At 40.1% G+C, this 20,081-nt stretch overlaps 1 protein-coding gene across 15 annotated transcripts in view; it reads left to right on the plus strand.

The window, feature by feature from the left end:
* The window catches only part of KMT2C (lysine methyltransferase 2C), a 255,758-nt gene that overhangs the window by 90,975 nt on the left and 144,702 nt on the right, over nt 1-20,081 (plus strand). For 14 of the 15 annotated variants that reach the window (XM_070423607.1, XM_070423606.1, XM_070423611.1 and 11 more), the window contains 4 exons: nt 408-549; nt 4,702-4,902; nt 8,743-8,891; nt 11,702-11,811. In XM_070423607.1, coding sequence (XP_070279708.1) covers nt 408-549; nt 4,702-4,902; nt 8,743-8,891; nt 11,702-11,811 — 602 coding nt within the window. Of the gene's footprint in view, nt 1-407; nt 550-4,701; nt 4,903-8,742; nt 8,892-11,701; nt 11,812-20,081 lie in introns of those variants that run through there. The other variant, XM_070423620.1, reaches the window with a different exon arrangement.

Raw genomic sequence — 20,081 nt, forward strand, 5'->3', positions numbered from 1 at the left:
GAGGGCATAATGATTGTTTCAAATTGACCATAATCTCAATTTATGAATTGCAAAGAAAGTTTTTTTTTAATGAGTTACTTTGAAATACATTTGTTCTGTAGACGAACTGCTGTAATCCTGAACATCAGGTTTATAACAGTTCCTACTAGAAGAAAACTTCTTAGAGTGAATTGTAATTTGAGGACAAGGAAAAAGTATGGCTTGTTTTACATTATTTGATGATCATTTTGCAGTAGAGAATAAATATATAAGCCATGCCGTTAATCATGTACATAAACTTTTTCCCTGTTAGTGAAATATTGTCATTGTATTATCCTTTTTTATTTATGACATGTGCTTTATAGGTAAATTCACCGAAGATGAATGTAATGCAAAAATGACTCTCTATTTTCTTGTTCACTATGCAGCAGAAATCAAAGAACAGTCTGCAGAAGAGGATGCTGAGGTGGAGGCGGATAGCAGCAAGCCGCTGGCCCGGGCCCTGCAGCGCTCTGTGTCTGAAGAGTCAGCGAGCTCCCTGGTCTCAGTTGGTGTAGAAGCCAAAATCAGGTTAGAGGATGAATGCAGCTGGTTGGAGATGAGCAACAGGAGAGCACAGCTTAGGATGTGAACCTGGATGGAATTTTATTATTTAGTAGCTTTACATTTCAGGCTGCTGCCTTGCTGTGTAGTTGTGGGGAGGGGTGTCTGTGCGCTCAGGTGTAGAACCAAGCGATACTCTAGCGCAGAGGTGGGGAACGTCTGGCCCAAGAGCCATATGAGGCCTGGGAAATCATTTGGTCTGGCCCTGCCAAGGTATTAGAGGTGAGTTAATTAAACGAAGGCAGGGCTTTTTTCTGCATTCTATTGGATTGATAATTTTTTTCCTATTGATTATACATTATATTTTGCTTTTAAGATGGTGTCCCTTACCTTAAGGCTCAGACTTCATAATTTTTTATTGAATTTAATTTTGAAAGAATTTGAAACTTACAGTTTTGGTTGATTTTTTTCAAAAAGTCTTATATTTTCATATCTCTGCAATCTGTGGCATTTAATTTTCTAGTTACTTTAGATATTCACAGTCCTATAACCCCTGCCACCATAAGGTAAAGAACAGTTCCAGCCCTAGCTGGTTTGGCTCAGTGGATAGAACATTGGCCTGTGGACAGAAGGGTCCCGGGTTCGATTCTGATCAAGGGCACATGCCTGGGTTGTGGGCTCAACCCCAGGGAGGAGTGTGCAGGAAGTAGCCCATCAATGATTCTCTCACATCATTAATGTTTCTATCTCTCTCTTCCCTCTCCCTTCCTCTCTGAAATCAATAAAACAACAACAACAAAAAACAAAACAAACAAAAAACAGAACAGTTCCATCACACCAAAACTTCTCTGAAGCCCCTTGTTGTCACCCCTGACCCTGGATTCTGCCCTCAGCAGCCACTGTCCTATTCCGTGTTCCTATAGTTTTGCCTGTGCAAATACATCATGTGAGTGGAACCTTAAAGTATCTATCCTTTTTCTTAGCATGATGCATTCAAGGTTTATCTGTGTAATTGCATAAGTTGTAGTTGTTTTTATTGCTGAGTAGGGTTCTGTTTTATGGAGTTGCCTGCCACAGTTTTTTATGCATTTCTCAGTAAAGAGTATTTGGGCAGTTTCCTTTTGTTGGCAGTTATGAATAAAATTGGTGTAAATAGTCTCTTCTAGGTTTTGATGTGAACATAGGGTTTTTATTTCGTTTGGGTAAATGCCTGGGAGAGAGATCATTTTAAAGGAAAACACCAACATGTTTCCTCGTGCGCTGTACTGTTTTGTGCTCCCACTAGTGATATGTGAGAGTTCCACTGGAGAGTGGGTAGGAAGGATGCTTCTTGTTCCGATTCAAATTGATTCTTAGGTAGGCACAGTGCCCTTAGGTTTCAGGGATTGGTATTCTCACTGGTCATGCCATTGCCTCAGCTGTGGGAGACCTGGGTCCAGGATGTAGCCTTGCTCCTTGTCCAGGATTAAAAGTCCATCCCTCTAATTCTATTCCTTCATCCACAGTTGGTTGTCACCATTGCAGCATGGTGATTTTTGCTGTCCCCCCAACCAGCCTAAGGTTTTTGTTTCCCAGGAAAAATGGGAGAGACAATCTGGGTGGGTCTTTGTGACTTCCCAGACTCCCCTCCCCCAGCTAGGACCATGACTGGCACATCCATGGGACTCTTCCCATGCACATGGGCACCTGGGAGGCCCACAGACAGATTCCTCTTGTGTCTGTGGGTCATGGATGTCTTACACTCTGACACTCAGCCTTCATCAGTTTCTTAATTTTTTTACTGAATTCTTCTTATCTTGCTTGTAAGACATAAGGGGGCCTCTTCCCCGGATGCAACAGGGGTTTGTATCTTATCACCTTATGGAAATGCCTGTCCTTCGGTTGCAGGTGAACTGGTGGCCCTACAACTCCTGCAGACTGATGGGGCCAAGAGAAGTGAATTTGTAGATTGTCGGGCGAGTGTTGGTGGCAAGGAGGGAGCAATGTTCTGCAGCTTTCTAAATCCGAAGTGGAGACCAGGGGTTCCCCCTGTGACCCCCAAAGTAACAAATTACTCTGAGATGTTCAACTTTCTTTCTACATCTCTTTCAACCTTTCCTAAAGCTTCAATAATTTGAGTACTTCTCTAAAAATATTTTCATGTGGGCCTATTGTATGGTAAAATTTCTGAGGTCTTATAAGCCTAAGAATGATTTTATTACGCTTTCACTTTTGTTGTTGTTGTTAATCCTGGCCTATTTTCCCATTGATTTTTAGAGAGAGTAGAAGGGGGGGGGGTGGTAGTAAGGGAGGAAGAAAGGGGGAGGGGAGAGAGAGAGAGAGAGAGAGCGAGAGAGAGAGAGAGAGAGAGAGAGAGAGAGAGAATGAGCCTGGATATGAGAGGGACACATCGAATTGATTGCCTCCTAGATGTACCCTGACTAGGGCCAGGGATCGAATCTGTAACCCCAGGTATGTGCCCTTGACCAGGAATCGAACCCATGACCCTTTGGTGCATGGGCTAGTGCTCTAACCATTTAGCGCACTGGCCAAAGCAACACTTTTACATTTGAGTGATGGTTTTGGATATGAAATGGAAGGTTAAGATATTTTCTATCAATACTTCAAAAGTATTGGTTGGCTTTCTAATCAGTGTTGTCAGTGAGGCTGGTGTCAGCCCGACTGTTGCTGCTCATAGCTAATCTTTCCAGGAGAGAGAGACAAGCCAGAAATTAGGTATGCGGAGAGAAATGTCAGCTTACTAGTGCAGAGAGAATTACACACAGAAAGTTACAAAATTAATAAGACACTGGCAAAGGAAGGCAAGAAAAAATTTTTCTTTTTCTATTTGACGCTACTTCTCTGAAAGTAGACCACATTTAAGTGTGTGTGTGTGTGTGTGTGTATCCAGGGGCAACACATTTATTATTAAATTGAAATAAGTAATATTGGAAAAACGTAAATAGTCAACTTTCATAAACAAAAGGAAATTAGTTGAGAGAGACCCAATATCAATAAGAGAGCCCCTTCTAGTTGCTAGATGGGATACTGCCCGTTCATGAATCACTTAATAAAGCCAATTAGATCTTCAAATAAAAAATTACCTAAAAGAGATTATAGATTATTTCTATCACCTGTTAATGCAAGACATTATGACGTTCGTGGGGTAGATACGGCAGAGGTGATGGTGGAAACTGATTGATGGGAAGAAAGTTTTGGGTGCAGCTGTTGTAAATGAGCTTTGAAAAGAAATATATCCAAGAGAGACAGTACTTTTTATTCTGTTCTTTCTAAGGTCCCTCATTAAGCATATATTCCACAAGCATATATTGTTCTTGTCCTTTAACTTTTAAAATAGTTTCTTTAAAAAAATTAATAGATTTTATTGTTTAGGGCAATTTTAGGTATACAGAAAAATCAAGTGGATGGCAGAGAGTTCCTGGTGCCAACCTTCTCCTGCCTCTATTTCCCCTATTGTTAGCATTGTGCATTAGTGTGGTATTACATTTGTTACAACTGATACCCCAGATGTGATATATTATTATTAGCTAAAGTGCATAGTTTACACTAGGCTTCATTCTTTGTGTTATATAGTTTTCATAATTGCATAATTCAGGTACCTGTCATTAGTGTATCCTAGGAAACAGTTTCTCTGCTCTCCCAGTCCTTGCTCCACTTCTTCATCCTTTCCCATTCCTGTGGAACCCCTTTCACTCCTCCCTTCGTTAGCTGTCCAGCCCCAAAACAACTTACATTTATGTCTTCATGTCTCTCCCTGTATCTGTGTGTGTGGTAATGTATTGTGCATAAAGAACGTCCTATCAGGCGATTAATAAAAACTTTGTTACCACTTGTTTACAAACCTGGTATGTAATTGTGTGGCCATTAAACACTATCCTCTTCCCTAGTCTTAGCTTCACTTTCGTTATTCTTGTTAATACTTTGAGTTTCTTGAATCAGATTTAAAAGAAAATTGTGTTTCTAAGTATAAACTATAATTTTTTGATTTGGTATGTTTGTTATTTTAAAAAAATCATGCTGTGGAAAAGTAGAATTGCAAATGTATAATTGTAATCATACTAGCATTTAAAAATGTCTTACACTAAAAACAATTTAATTTTAAAGCACAGCTATCTGTAGCTGTCACTTTGAAAAATTAAATTTCTCTTTCTCTGTCTCCCTTACTTTCATTTCTACCAGTGAACAGCTCTGTGCTTTTTGTTACTGTGGTGAAAAAAGTTCCTTAGGACAAGGAGACTTAAGACAATTTAGAGTAACACCTGGATTTATCTTGCCGTGGAAAAACCAACCTTCTAGCAAGAAGGACATTGATGACAACAGCAATGGGACCTGTGAGAAAATTCAAAACTCAGCACCGCGAAAACATAGAGGACAGAGAAAGTAAGCAATTTTTTGTTTTTGTTTTGTTAAGCCTCACCCGAGGATATATTTTTCCCATTAATTTTTAGAGAGAGTGGAAGGGAGGGGGAGAGACAGAGAGAGAGAAAAATGGATGTGAGAGAGACACATCAATTGGTTGCCTCCCACGCGCGCCTCTACAGGGGCCAGAGGGATCCAGCCTGCAACCGAGGTATGTGCCCTTGACTGGAATCGAACCTGGGACTCTTCAGTCCAAGGTCCGATGTTCCAACCACTGAGCCAAATTGGCTAGGGCAAAAATAAGCAATTTTAATCTAAATGGCTGGGATGCATTATGAGTATATAACTTCTCTTTATTGCATTGTTTGTGACTGTATAAATGGTGTTACTGAACAGTTTCTCATGTTTTCAACTTTCATAGGGTGCTCTATGACTCAGCATTAACCCAAAAAACACTCCTTTTCTCAAAATTTCTTTCTTATTTTTAAAAATTTGCTATCTTAACTATATTAACAAAATCAGTGTGATCACAAAAGTTAACTTGTGGAAGAGAACTTTAAAGAACATAACGTAAATGGAAAAGAAGGTAAAAAAAAAATTAGTGAAGTCTTTCCTTCCGCTAAGTAAGTTTTTAATGGTTTGTAAGAATATAATAAGAGAACAGCAAAATCAAAGTGTTTTTCACTAATGTTCTTTTTAAAAATATATATATTTTATCGATTTTTTTACAGAGAGGAAGGGAGAGGGATAGAGAGTTAGAAACATCGATGAGAGAGAAAAATCTATCAGCTGCTTCCTGCACACTCCCTACTGGGGATGTGCCCGCAACCAAAGATACATGCCCTTGATCAGACTCGAACCTGGGACCCTTGAGTCCACAGGCTGATGATCTGTCCACTGAGCCAAACCAGTTAGGGCTTCACTAATGTTCTTTATGTGCCATTTATTGATTTATTTTTATGGTTAAGAGAATGTTGAACTGTCTTGTAAACTCTTATTACAATATAGTGTGGACTTTCTTTCTAAGTAGTTAATTATATACTGAGAATGCCCTTTCTGAAGTTAAAGATGTTCTTTTTTTTTTTTTTTTTAAACGAAACAAGAATTTACTAAGGTATTTGTATATCTATATATTTATATTAAAAACTTTTATCTAATATGTTTAGACAAATCATAAAAATCTCTTTATCTGTTGTAGAGTTTTGGTTAAAGGCCATTTTATTAATCTGTGGATTTGGCTTTGGTAGTAGAGAGAACAAAATTTTCTGAGGTCCACGAGAAAGTGTAAAATTAATTTAGCTTGGAAGGCTCGCCAGTTCTGCCCCTGGAGGGTGATGATGTCATCCTCCAAGTGCTTATCTGGCTTCTCTCCAGAGTTAAGTTCTAAGGCATTGTTGTGTTGTACCTATTTGATTGGTTCCTTCTTTTGGACTGCTGCCAATGCCTTGAAGACCTGAAGTAGGAAATGAAACAATCACAAGAGAGAATCTTTTAAAAGAATTTAAGGTGGAACAGTTTAAGGAAGTTTAGAAGTACTGTATCTGGAGTCCTGATATTTTAATCACACACGCGAGCTTTCCCATTGTGATAAAATGAGTGGTTTTATCCTAAGGAGGACTGCTGTAATCCTAAGAAGGGCTGCTGTCTTCAGGGTTGACATTAGCATCTTAAAACCTGACGGGTAAATTCGATTGAGCCACTGGTTAGGACTGGTTAGTAATAGACTGGTTATCCATTCCATTGGTTTTCATACCCATCCCCTCATTACACCATCCATCAATAATACAAATTTATGGATTGGACCAGGTTATATCTTATATCTTCATGTTCTGCTTTGAATAATGGCAATTATATCAACACCTGTTCTGGGAAATACACTTGGGCTTCAATAACTTACTTATTTTATAAGCTAATTTTTAGTGAAAGTGTTTATGAGCTAAGATGTTCATTATGTAAAAATAGCTTTCCTTGGTTTAATGAAAGTCTTTATACACACCTAGCGTTTACCAAGTTATTAAGTAACGGTAATAAGCCAGTTAGTGGATCTTAGGAATAAAGCACATTTATTATAAAATTTGGAAATCATTTAAGAGTAAACAATTAATTTAGGTTGGTAGTGATTTTAAATATTTACAGAATATGTTACTAATGGGCTATAAATTAGATGAACAGGTAGTTGCTTTTTGTTTTGTTTTTTAAATTTGTAAAGGAGGTTTTAAAATAGTTCTTTCTTCTTGGTTTGCTAAATAGAAGACTATATAATCAAGGGTTTATTTCTTCTTTCCTTTTGTTTAGACTTAAAATTTTGGGGGTATGTTCTTCATCTGGCTTCTCTTGATGTTCTTTCCTAAGGAGGGTTGCTGTCATCTTTAGGGTTGACATTGGCATCTTACTGATGTGGTGCATATGTACAAACCTAAGGGGAAATTTGATTAAGTCCTGGTTAGGAACTTGTTAGTAATAGACTGGTTAGCCATCCCATTGATTTTTATACCTATCCTCCCATAAAATACTGGTACAAAGGAAATATGTTAAAAATGGTACATTAGTCTTTATGAATGGGCTATTAATTTTTCCCCCTCCCAATAAAATAATAATGATTAAAAATGAAGACTATACTTGTAGGAATGGAGATTATATTTATAGGAAAGAGTTTGTTCTCAGTTTACCGTGGACATTTAGAAAAATGAGAATTTAAAGATAGCATAGCATGCTAAACTTTATAAAAAAATAAGTCTATGAATTTCTAATGCTGAACATAAAACATATTGGTTATTTTTACATGATTTGATATTTAAATGTACTTATTGAAATATGTTAATACTTTTTTTTCTTTCAATGATTCCAGGTATAAAAAGTTTAGTACCCTGGTCATTGTGCTGATATTCTCTTAATAGGAATCATGATAAATACCCAGCAGACAGAAGTGCAGTGAATTGTGATCTATATTCGATAGTGCGTAATTCTGTAAGCATTTAATCCAGATGGTAGGTTAAATACTGTGCCATCAGGAGACATTAACGCTTTACTGACAGCTACCTGGTTGCCCATGCTTCATGTTTAAATGCAATGGCAGTCGTTATTTACGTAATTATCTTAATTAATGCCTGAAGTTGAAGGGCCTTGGAAGTCTGAAATCTCCCATTTATTGTATACCTTACTCAGTGTTCATTTGTATACTGTGGTTTTTGCTGTTATATCATCTTCTTCCTTGTCCCCAACCCACGGTGGCTATTTTGCTTTTGCTTTTTTACTTCTGACTTATGAGGTGCAGTCTTGGTAGAGAGAACCTGCAACATCCTGCGGCGGACCAGCTGCCGAGATTTGTCGAGGGGACCATAAGCAGCTCCAGCTGACACGTTCTGCTCCCACGCCTCCCTCTTCACACTTAGTGCGTCCTCATTTCCCCTGAGAAATGACCTTTCTTTACATAAACAACTGCCAGCTCTGCGGCTGTAGTCCTCACTTACAAAAAAGCAAATTAAATTTCTGATTTGAATGAGTTAAGTTTTATAAGCATTAAAGAAAGACCAAGGAGAATATTCACTTTATATGATAAAATATGGCTCCTCATAAGAGTTTTAGAGCTCAAGTTTAAAAATAAATCATTATAGAATAGCAAAATAAATTCGAAACTGTAATTTTGACATTTCTTACTGATTTAGAGACTTATTTAGTTGTTGCTTACATGACACAACGTTTTACACTGTATGAATGATAACAGATGTGTTCTCAAAGTTGTTTTATGACAGCTTATGCCTAATAAATTAAAGATGACCTGGCAATATGTGATATTTAACTTGTAAAATGAAACATTTTTGTTGTTATCACTTTCACATCGGTTTTATTTTATTTCCCCAGAGAACGGTCTCCTCAGCAGAATACAGTGTCGTGTGTGAGTGTGAGCACTCAGACTGCTTCTGATGACCAGGTTACTCAGTTATGGGATGAGCTCAGTCTCGTCGGTCTTCCCGATGCCATTGATGTCCAAGCCTTATTTGATCCTACAGGTAGGAGCTGGTCTTCAATCATAATTACCTCTTGATTCTTTAAGCATCTTAATTTTAGTGAATTGCCGACTTCATAGTAAATACCTTTCACATTGTAAAAAATGTCATTGTTAAGTATGCCTACTTAGGTAAAATACATTGTCTAATTATGTTGAGCTAATTTAGTTAGCATCTGCACAGAGCTAACCCTAGATTGGGTGCTTTCATAAATATTTGTATTTACTTTTGTATAGGCAGCAATGCCATGATGATCTGACAGTTGAAATCAGGACATTTTATTTTTTTTATTATTATTTTTTAAAAATATATTTTATTGATTTTTTACAGAGAGGAAGGGAGAGAGATAGAGAGTTAGAAACATCGATGAGAGAGAAACATCGATCAGCTGCCTCCTGCACATCTCCTGCTGGGGATGTACCCGCAACCTAGGTACATGCCCTTGACTGGAATCGAACCTGGGACCTTTCAGTCCGCAAGCCGACGTTCTATCCACTGAGCCAAACCGGTTTTGGCGAAAACAGGACATTTTAAAGGGATCTGTGAGAACTTGGGGAACATGGCAGTGTGGTATATTTACTGTAGGGGTAAAGAACATTAGTTCTTAGCCATGTGGGTATCCCATTATAACAGAATAGTAATGCGTACTCATGAAGTGGTGCTGCTGGAGTTTTGAGTAAAGTTCATTCCATAGATGAACTGCTTATTGATAGTGGTTCAAGTGCTCTGTGATAGAGAATTTAATGACTGAGCTGTTATCATTGATGACGTGGACTCTTGGTGGGTGTGGGATAGAGCAAAATAGAGGTGTACTGGTATATTGTAGCCTATTTGCAATATAGCCTGTTTGTCATAAACAGAGTATTAAATTATGTCCTTTATATTTTACTGGAGGCCCGGTGCATGGATTCGTGCACAAGTTGGGGGTCCCTTGGCCTGGCCTATGGGGATTGGGCTGAAACTGGCCCTCTGACATCCCCCGAGGGGACACAGAATCGGGCTCCTGCCTCTCTGGTTCTGGGTGCGTCACCCAAGAACTGCAGCTGCCAAGTCACGGCAGCACGGCAGCTCCTGTGCTGAGTGTCTGCCCCTAGTGGTCATTGCATGTCATAGCTACAGGTCGGAGTGTCTTCCCCTGGTGGCCATTGCGTGTCATAGGTACCGGTTGGATGGTCGGTCCCTTAGTCTTTTATATATATAGACTAGGGGCCCGGTGCACAAAATTTGTGCACTGGGGGGGGGGGTGGTCCCTCAGCCCAGCCTGCCCCCTCTCACATACTGGGAGCCCTCAGGGGATGTCCTACTGACGGTTTAGGCCCGCTCCCTGCTCCTCTTGGGGAGTGGGCCTAAGCCGCATTCTGGCCTCCCTTTGTGGGAGGCAACTGGGCTGATCAGGGGAAGGCACCAGCCCCATCACCCCGCTGCTGCAGCCACTGCCAGTCACCGCAGCCACCAAGGTGTTTTCATCAACACGGGCTCCAGTCCCTTCACCATGAGAAAATGACAACTTTCTTTAGGCATTTTCAAGATGTGTCTTTCATAGGATATGACATTTCTTTCTTTATTATTTTTTTTTTATCCTCACCTGAGGATATGTTTCCATTGATTTTTAGAGAATGTGGAAGAGAAAGGGAAAGACAGAGAGAAACATCAAAGTGAGAGGAACATCAAAGTGAGAGGAACACTTTGATTGGTTGCCTTCTGCATGAGCCCTGACCTGGGCCCCGGCCAGGGAGGAGCCTGCAACCTAGGTACATGCCTTGGTCAGAATTGAACCCAGACCCTGCGGTCAGCAGGCCGAGGCTCTATCCACTGAGGCAAACAGGCTAGGGCAGGATATGACATTTCTTAGCCATCCAGCAGCGGACCTTCGCAGTTCCTCCCCCTGGCCAGCCAGTCCCTATCAGCCCTGATTGGGACTGGGCGAGACGGTCCTGATTGTCGGCCAGGCCGAGGGAACCCACCTGTGCACGAATTCGTGCACCAGCCTCTAGTCCTATATAATAATGCCTAATATGCTAAGTGTCCATCTCTTCACCCGTTCAACCAATCAAAGAGTAATATGCTAATGATATGCTAAGGCCTCTCAACCACTCGCTCTAATGTACACTGACCACCAGGGGGCAGACAGTTGACCGGTCAACCAGTCGCCATGAAATGCACTGACCACCAGGGGGCAGATGCTCTGACCAATTGGTTAGCTTGCTGTTGGGGTCTGGCTGATCAGGACTGAGCAAGATGGGCCGGACATGCCCTGGAGCCCTCCCGTGATCCTTCCCCGGCTGGCCAACCTCCTGCATCCCTTCCTGGCCCCAATCGTGCACCGGTGGGGTCCCTCAGCCTGGCCTGCACCCTACTGCTATCTGGGACCCCTTGGGGGATGTCGGAGAGCTGGTTTCGGCCCGATCCCGTAGGCCAGGCAGAGGGACCCCACTGGTGCACGAATTCGTGCACCAAGCCTCTAGTATTTAAATAAAATGACTAAAAACTGATTTTTGTTGTTGGAGAAATAATTTCTAATTCAGTGATTCTCAGTCTTTTGTGTTCATCAAAATCACCTGGAGGGCTTGTTGAAACATTAATTTCTGGCACCACTGTAAGAGTTTTTGTTCAGTGGGTGTTTGTTGGGGTCTGAAAATTTGTATTTCTGACAAGTTCCCAGTTGGCACAGGACCATGTTTTGAGAAGAGCTGCTTTAGCGCCTTTTTTGTGATTTGCACCTTAGAGTGGATTTGGGGTTTTTATGTCTTTCCTTATTAGTGTTCCTATTGTTAATGTTATTCATATGCTTGTTTTCACTTTAATGATCTTAGGCACTTGTTGGGCTCATCACCGCTGTGTGGAGTGGTCACTGGGAGTGTGCCAGATGGAAGAACCGTTATCAGTGAATGTGGACAAAGCTGTTGTCTCAGGGAGCACAGAGGTAAGTAGAAGAAACAGACATTTAAGCACAGCTTTGTAACATTTCCTGTAGTCACCATAGAAGCTCACTTGTAAGAATTATTTATTAAATGATTACTGTAATGCAAAAACCCTTAAAATAGGAAATGATTAATTTGTATTCAAGAGTTGTTTATGCAAACCACTGAAACATAGTATGTTAAGTTATGCAATAAATTTAACTTTTTAAGATACATATTTTACATTTAAAACAGAAGTTAAAATGTTTAGAAATGAGAGTTAGTGACTAAACTTATAAATCCATGTGGTTACATTTTTTAAAATATATTTTTATTGATTTCAGAAAGGAAGGGAGAAGGGGAGAGAGAGAGAAACATCAGTGATGAGAGAGAATCATTGATTGGCTGCCTCCTGCATGCCCCACACGGGGGATCGAGCCCACAACCTGGGCATTTGCCCTGACTGGGAATTGAACTGTGACCTCCTGGTTCATAGGTGGATGCTCAACCACTGAGCCACGCTTGTCACCAGGCCATGTGGTTACTTTTTAAGACAAAATTATTTGGTGAAGATTTAACCTAATAGAGATGAGATTTGGCAGGTCTTTAGTCCACAACGTAGACTAGCCCTGTTTGATGTTTTAAAAATTGATTAAAATATTTCTTTTCAGCTAAGTTGGCACTGTCCCCAAGTAACATCATGGCCATAGTCTGCCATCTTTCAGAGCTTTCATTGTGAAACAAGTAGAGAAATAAATGCAACATTCCCCTCCCTCTATAAAGACAACAAACCCTGTGAAGTGAAATTGCTTTGCTGCCTACAAATTCTCTTTGGTTTTTGACAAGTATATTTCGGCGAAGTGAACAGCTCTTCCAAAGAAATATTAAAAATGGAAATTTTGAACATAGAAATTATAGGGTCTTTGATATAATTAAAACTTCCAAAAGTGTAAGGACTTAGATTGAAGTAATAATTCAATCATTATAATATTAGCTTTACTCAGATTATCACAATGATCTGGTTTACATGGATAAGTAACTCTCACCTCAAGATTAGTCAAGTAAGAGTGCTTGCTTTGGTGATGTGACATTACTTTTGAGTGCTGTGTTATCAAAGTTTGAACAATGTGATGCATAATAGTGAATTCTACTGTTTGAAAATACTTAGGTGGCCAGATCAAGACTATGATAGATGAGTGAGCTATTTTTTCTGTGAACTCAGAAGTAGTTTTGTGGCATTGAAGAGTATAGGCATATCTTGGAGATAATTGTGGGATTGGTTCTAGACCACTTCTGTAAAGCAAGTATCACAATAAAGGGAATTGTAATCTTGCTGGCAGAGGGTCTTGCCTTCAATGTGTGGAAAACTCAACATGTTTCGTGAAGCACAATAAAACAAGGTCTGCCTGTATTATAGGAAAGGCAACAAACAAAGGCTAAAATGAACTTTTTGGTGTTGGATTGGAATTGAAGGAATCAATATGAACTCTTTAATATTTACACAGGTGCAGAAATGTAGAGATGTGCATATACCTGGGTTAGTGTGTAAACACATATTTCCTAGCTCTGTTCGCTAAGAGGGTAAAGGAAAGCTTGCCTCACTCTGTCAGTCTTGGACAGAAGATACCATTCTTGTTCTTTAAATACATACTGATTAATATTTAGATGGAATTTAGAGATTAAGGCTATGCCTTCCCCCTGACACAGGAATCAGGGCCATGAGAAACCTGTATTCCTTCTTCTTTTTCCCCCCTTAATATATTTTTATTGATTGCAGAGAGGAAGGTAGAGAGAGAGATGAAACATCAATGATGAGAGAGAATCATTGATCAGCTGCCTCCTGCATGCCCCCTACTGGGTATCGAGCCCACAACCTGGGCATGTGCCCTGACCCCTGACCTGGAATCAAACCACGACCTCCTATTTCACAGATTGAAGCTCAACCACTGAGCCACACCAGGCCGGCTGCATTCATTCTCACTTCATCTAGGCATTAATGTGAACTGGGCCCAAGCAAGTAGAATGCAGACAGAATGCTGGGAATAGATGGAGAGATGAGGTCAGAAAGGAACCAGGGGCAGCTTTGTTAAACCTTTACTTCTCCACTGCATTCAGTCAAAGCAGGGTAGCGTCAGTCTTCTGTTGCCATTTTTATGCGTTTGTTTTCTCCTTTATAAAATAGGCACAGGATAGACCAGTTAGTTAGAACTTTTAAAATTTTTTCTTTCCTAAGAAGAGTTTGTCTCACTGATAAAAATTTAAGCATATAACAACACATTTGTTGATGAGACTGTGGGAAATGGGCACTCTGTACTTTGTGGGTGGGAACACAAACTGATAAAATTTTCTGGAGGAATGTTTTGGCTATATCTAACAAGCTACATATGCACTTACCCTGTGACCTTTTTAGGAATCTACATTGAAAACATGCCTGCACTAATGCAAAAACACTTGCACTATTAAAAGTTAAAAGTTGTAGCATGGTTTGATTTGCAGAATGTTGAAAACAACCTAAATGACCACATATAATAGAATGGTTGAGTAAACTATGGTTCGGTTCATACAGTGGAATATGGTGCAGCTGAAAACAACAACAGGAACAGCTCTTAAAGCTGATGCACAGTGGTTTCCAGCATGTACCTTTGAGTGGAAAAAAAAAGCGCAAAAGACCATTTATGGTGCGAAACCCTTTATGCAATAAAGTACAAGATATAAGGAAATAGACATGCATATGCTCATTTATGGGAAAGGTATACAAATAAGATAAACCAGAACTGAAGCTTGGTTCCCAGTGGGTATGAGCAGGAAAGGGGTATAAAGAAGAGGGAATGGATTGGCATAGCAGACAGACACTACTCAGGTACATCTTTTTGTAAAGCTCTGACTTAGAGCCGTAGGAATGTCTCACATACCCCTAAACAAGCAATTACAACCACCTAGGGTATGGGGAACCAAAAAGAATATTTTGGGAAGCAAAATTTACACTTAGAGCAGCGGTTCTCAACCTGTGGGTCGCGACCCCTTTGGGGGTCGAACGACCCTTTCACAGGGGTCGCCTAAGACCATCGGAAAACACATATAATTACATATTGTTTTTGTGATTAATCACCATGCCTTAATTATGTTCAATTTATAACAATGAAAATACATCCTGCATATCAGATATTTACATTACAATTCATAACAGTAGCACAATTACAGTTATGAAGTAGCAACGAAAATAATTTTATGGTTGGGGGTCACCACGACATGAGGAACTGTATTAAAGGGTCGCGTCATTAGGAAGGTTGAGAACCACTGACTTAGAGGGATAGGAAAGAAAAGAGCTAATCTAAGTAACTGGATAACAGTATCTTTTTTAAAATATGTATTTTTATTGATTTCAGAAAGGAAGGGAGAGAGAGAGAAGGATAGATACATCAGTGATAAGAGAGAATCATTGATCGGCTGCCTCCTGCATGCCCTGTACTAGGGATCAAATCTGCAACCCGAGGGCGTGCCCTGACCGGAATCGAACCTCCTGGTTTATAGGTTGATGCTCAACCACTGAGCCATGCCAGCCAGGCTGGGAACAGTATCTTGACTGGATAACTGTACAACTAATGACAAAGAACTGCACGGATGTGGTATAATCTAGCGAGTAAATGAGTTTCTCACAGGTGTGGGTTAGCAACTCTGAAACTGCTTTACGGATATAACATAAGTGAACAATACGTAAATATGTGGTAGGTAACGAGAGCGAGGTTTTCCAGTGTTGGAGAAAGGAGCTACAAATAGGGAGAGGCTGGCCTGAATGTGTGGTGTTGGAATGGAATCAGAAGGACTGATGTAAACTCATGGTGTTTACTATTTACATAGACACGTACAGAACAATAGGTGTGTGTAGACGACTGAGTTGGCATTCTACACAAATTTCCTAGCTCTGTCCTGCGAGGTCCGGAAGCCGGGACCCCCGGAGCAGGGAGCACACCTTGTGCCCGGACCTTGTCTTCTAACCTCTGTTCTCTTTGAGAAGTAAAGTAGTTCCTGGTGCAGGGAAAACACGTGGTGAGGCACGAGGATGTCAGGAATTGATAGAAAGATGGGCACTTACAGAGAGCAGGGAGCCAACCTGAGTGAGTTCTGCAGAGCTCCTTGGAGCAACAACAAAAAAAGACCGTAACGGGTTTTCATGCACATAATAAACTAAGTACTCACGAGTCTGGACTGACATAAATACATAAATAGCGCAAGTCAGACACATCTCTCCTGTACCTAACATTCTTCAATGACTTCCCATTTCATTCGTAGAATACAAGCTAGTCCTAACTAACCAACAAGGCTCTGTGCCCCCTCCCCCAAGTACTTCTAAGACACCACCCAGTAGCACTCTCCCCTTACCTGCTTCCTTCAGACAACTTGACTCCGTGGTCTTCCTCAAGTATGCCAGACATCTCTCACCTCAGGGCCTTCGCACTTCTTGTTCTTTCTCTGTTGAATATTCTTCTTAGATATATGAGTGGCTTGCTCTCTCATTTCCTTTAGATATTTATTCAAGTTATCTTACCAGTGAGGACTTTGCTGGGCTCCCTATCAAAAATTTCAAGTCTGTCCTCCTCCCATAATACCCCTGCTTTATTGTTTCTCCCCTTTTAAAAAATTTTAAATACATTTTAATTAACTTATTTTTTTATTGATTTTGAAGAGGAAGGAAGAGGGAGAGAGAGATAGGAACATTAATGATGAGAGAGAATCATCATTCAACTGCCTCTTGCATGCCCCTTACTGAGGATCGAGCCTGAAACCCGGGCATGTGCCCTGACCGGTAATCGAACTGTGACCTCCTGGTTCATAATGGGTCGATGCTCTCAGCTGCTGAGTCACTGCCGGGCTATTCTTTCTCCTTTCATGTATTACCATCTGACATACTAGTAGTGTGTTTTTACTTGCAATCTGCTTTCTCTATTCTCACTAGAATAATAGTGCCATTCTCACAGGATCTTTTTCTATTTTGGTTGTTCCTCGAGAAATATTTGTAGCCTAAATGAATAGCACTAAAGATCGTTCATGGAATCATTCATTCATAGTTATAAGTAAGAACTCCAGAGTATTATAGGAGATTGTCAGTGTGGTTCATTTTACACAAGTTTACAGATTTGTAATTGTCCAAATAATGTCTAAAACAGAGTAAATTTTTACAAGTGATGGGAATAAGGGGTTGGGGACAGGCGTGCCCTGACTGGGAATTGAACCTCCTGGTTCATAGGTTGACACTCAACCACTGAGCCATGCCGGCCAGGCTGGGAACAGTATCTTGACTGGATAACTGTAAAACTAACAACAAAAATCTTTAATATCTCAACAGGTTCCCTGGGGCAGAGTATGTGAAAGTGCTGTTGAATTTAGACTACATTTTTATTTTTACCAAAAGACAGATGTTTTAAATTTATTGATTTTCATTATAATGACATGTCTAAATGTCGTGCATGGTATGTCATCTGCCTCTTTAAGATAAATGTGACATCAACAATGAGAACATAATGAGTTTTCAAATAAGTGTGCTGGGGTTGAGCATTTCAAAAATGAATATTTGGGCCCTAGCTGGCATTGCTGAGTGGTTAGGGCATTACCTGTGCTCACTTCCGTTTCAAGGTTGGAGGCTCCCAGGACGTACAGGTCGGTGTGCGGGAGCCAACCAATTGATGTGTCTTTCTCACATTGATGTCTCTCTTTCTTCTCTCCCTCTCCCCCTTCCCTTCCACACTCTCTTAAAATCAATGGAAAAAATATCCTCAGGTGAGGATTATAAAAAATGAATATTTGGGACTATTTCTATTGATATTTTATTAACAGAAACAAGAAAAGTTTGTAAAAACAAATAATGATAAAATATGCTTACATTTGTCATTAAAAAATCTTGGACATGGAATTTCCTGATCTATTAAAATATATTTTTTAATTAACTTATTTATTTGTATATTTATTTATATTGTTAATCCTCACCAAGGACATTTTTCCATTGATTTTTTAGAGAGAGTGGAAGGGAGGGGGAGACACACAGAGAGAGAGAAACATCAATGTGAGAGAGACACACTGATTGGTTGCCTCCCACACATGCCCTGATCAGGGACAGGGATCGATCTTGCAACCAAGGCACATGCATTGACCGGAATCAAACCTGGGACCCTTCAGTCCGCAGGCCGATGTTCTATCCACTGAGCCAAACCGGCTAGGGCTGTTTAAAATATTTTTAAAGATTTTTGGTATGTTTTAAATCCATTTGTTAGGAAGAAAAAAAGTACTTTCTGATTACAGAAGGTGAAAATATATTGGCTAAATTTCAACTGGGGAAAAATAATGGTTGCTAATGATGCACGACTTCTATTTAGGTCTCCTTATTTTTTTAAAAAAAAAATATTTCTTTATTGATTTCAGAGAGGAAGGGAGAAGGAGAGAGAGATAGAAACATCAGTGATGAGAGAGAACCACTGATTGGCTGCCTCCTGCACACCCCAACTGGGGATCGAGCCCGTAACCCAGGCATGTGCCCCTGGCCGGAATCGAACCTGGGACCCCTCAGTTCGCAGGCCAACACTCTGTCCACTAAGCCAAGCCAGCCAGGACAGGTCTCCTTATTTTTATGAGGACCCCTCTGCCCCCCAATTGGCAGCAATTGAAATCAAGAGGCCATTTAATTTAAGAAGTATGAGAACAAGGTATAGAGCTCAGATGGAGGGTTGCAGTACTCTCTCAATTTAAAAAAATACATATTTTTTATTGAATTCAGAGAGGAAGGAAGAGGGTGAGAGAGAAACATCAATGATAGGAAAGAATCATTGATTTGCTGTCTCTCCTGCATGCCACCTACTGGGGATCGAGCCCAAAACCCCAAGCATGTGCCCTGACCAGGAATCGAATCATGACGATCTGCTTCATAGGTTGATGCTCAACCACTGAGCCACACCGGACAGGCTCTGTTAACTTTTTGAAAGTGCACATCTATAATAATAAAAGCGTAATATGCTAATTAGACGGGACAGCTGAACAACCTTCCGGATGACCTTCCGGATGAAGCTGGGGCTGTGAGGGCCGAGGGCTGCCGCCAAGGCTGCGAGGACCAAGCTCCTTGCACGAATTTCATGCATCGGGCCTCTGGTCTTTTAATAATAAATATTTGAGCTTGCATCCTTATTATACATTTTCATTGGCACAGGTAGCTCTCCTTACGTTACTTAGCAACAATTGTATACTTATATTGTTTGTGTGTATCTTTATTTCTTTGGTCCCCCAACTAGGGCTGTAAACACCATGAGGGCATGGATAATATCAGTTTAGGTTTATCATTTTATCTCTAGCATTTAATAGAGTACCTGGAACACAAGCGAATCATTTATGGGATGAATATATGCATGACTGGAATTTGCCAATGAAATGCATTTGTTGGAATGGAGAGGAAGGTGCTACTGTCACCTAGTGGCAGCTGCTAAAAATCCTGAGATGCATAGGACAGCCTCCCACAACAAAGAATTAATTATCTAGTTTAGAATGCCAATAGTGCTGAGGTTGAGAAATCCTGGTTTGACTAATAATATCATTATTCTTTTCAAGTTAATATAATTAATATGATTTCAATTGTTAAATGCCATTCTTTATCAAGTAGTTCAGTTTTTGTGGAATTTCCCTCAGACTGCTTTTCAGTTTTTCCAGGGGAACATCATTTTCTAGGTGGAAGAATATGCTAAAACTATAAACCTGTGTTCAGGAATGGTAATGATGTTTCTCTTTTAGTTTGCTCTTTGAAGCCTGGGTGTGCGACCAACATCTTGGAAATCTAGGTAGTTTGAATATTACCAAAGGAATAGTTTAATTCTGCATGCTACAGATGCTTGGTCATTTCTTTATCTAAAGCAGCGGTTCTCAGATCAACTGAAGGACTTGTATGCATGCATATAAGCATAACCAATGGACACAAGACACTGGGAGGTAGGGGAGGCTGGAGGAATGTCCAGGGAAAAAAGAAAAGAGACATATGTAATACTCTTTGTAATACTTCAAGCAATAAAACAAAATAAAAAAAATAAAAAAATCAGCGGTTCTCAACCTGTGGGTCGCGAACAATGAAAATACATCCTGCATATGAGATATTTACATTACGATTCATAACAGTAGCAAAATTACAGTTATGAAGTAGCAATGAAAATAATTTTATGGTTGGGGGTCACCACAACATGAGGAACTGTATTAAAGGGTCGCGGCATTAGGAAGGTTGAGAACCACTGAAGCCTCTCTTTCCTGCACTCCCCTCATTCCCCTC

Source organism: Myotis yumanensis, unplaced genomic scaffold (assembly GCF_028538775.1).
Source record: "Myotis yumanensis isolate MYYU_CA2020_CCGP unplaced genomic scaffold, mMyoYum1.0.hap1 SCAF_9, whole genome shotgun sequence".
Taxonomy (NCBI): Eukaryota; Metazoa; Chordata; class Mammalia; order Chiroptera; family Vespertilionidae; genus Myotis; species Myotis yumanensis.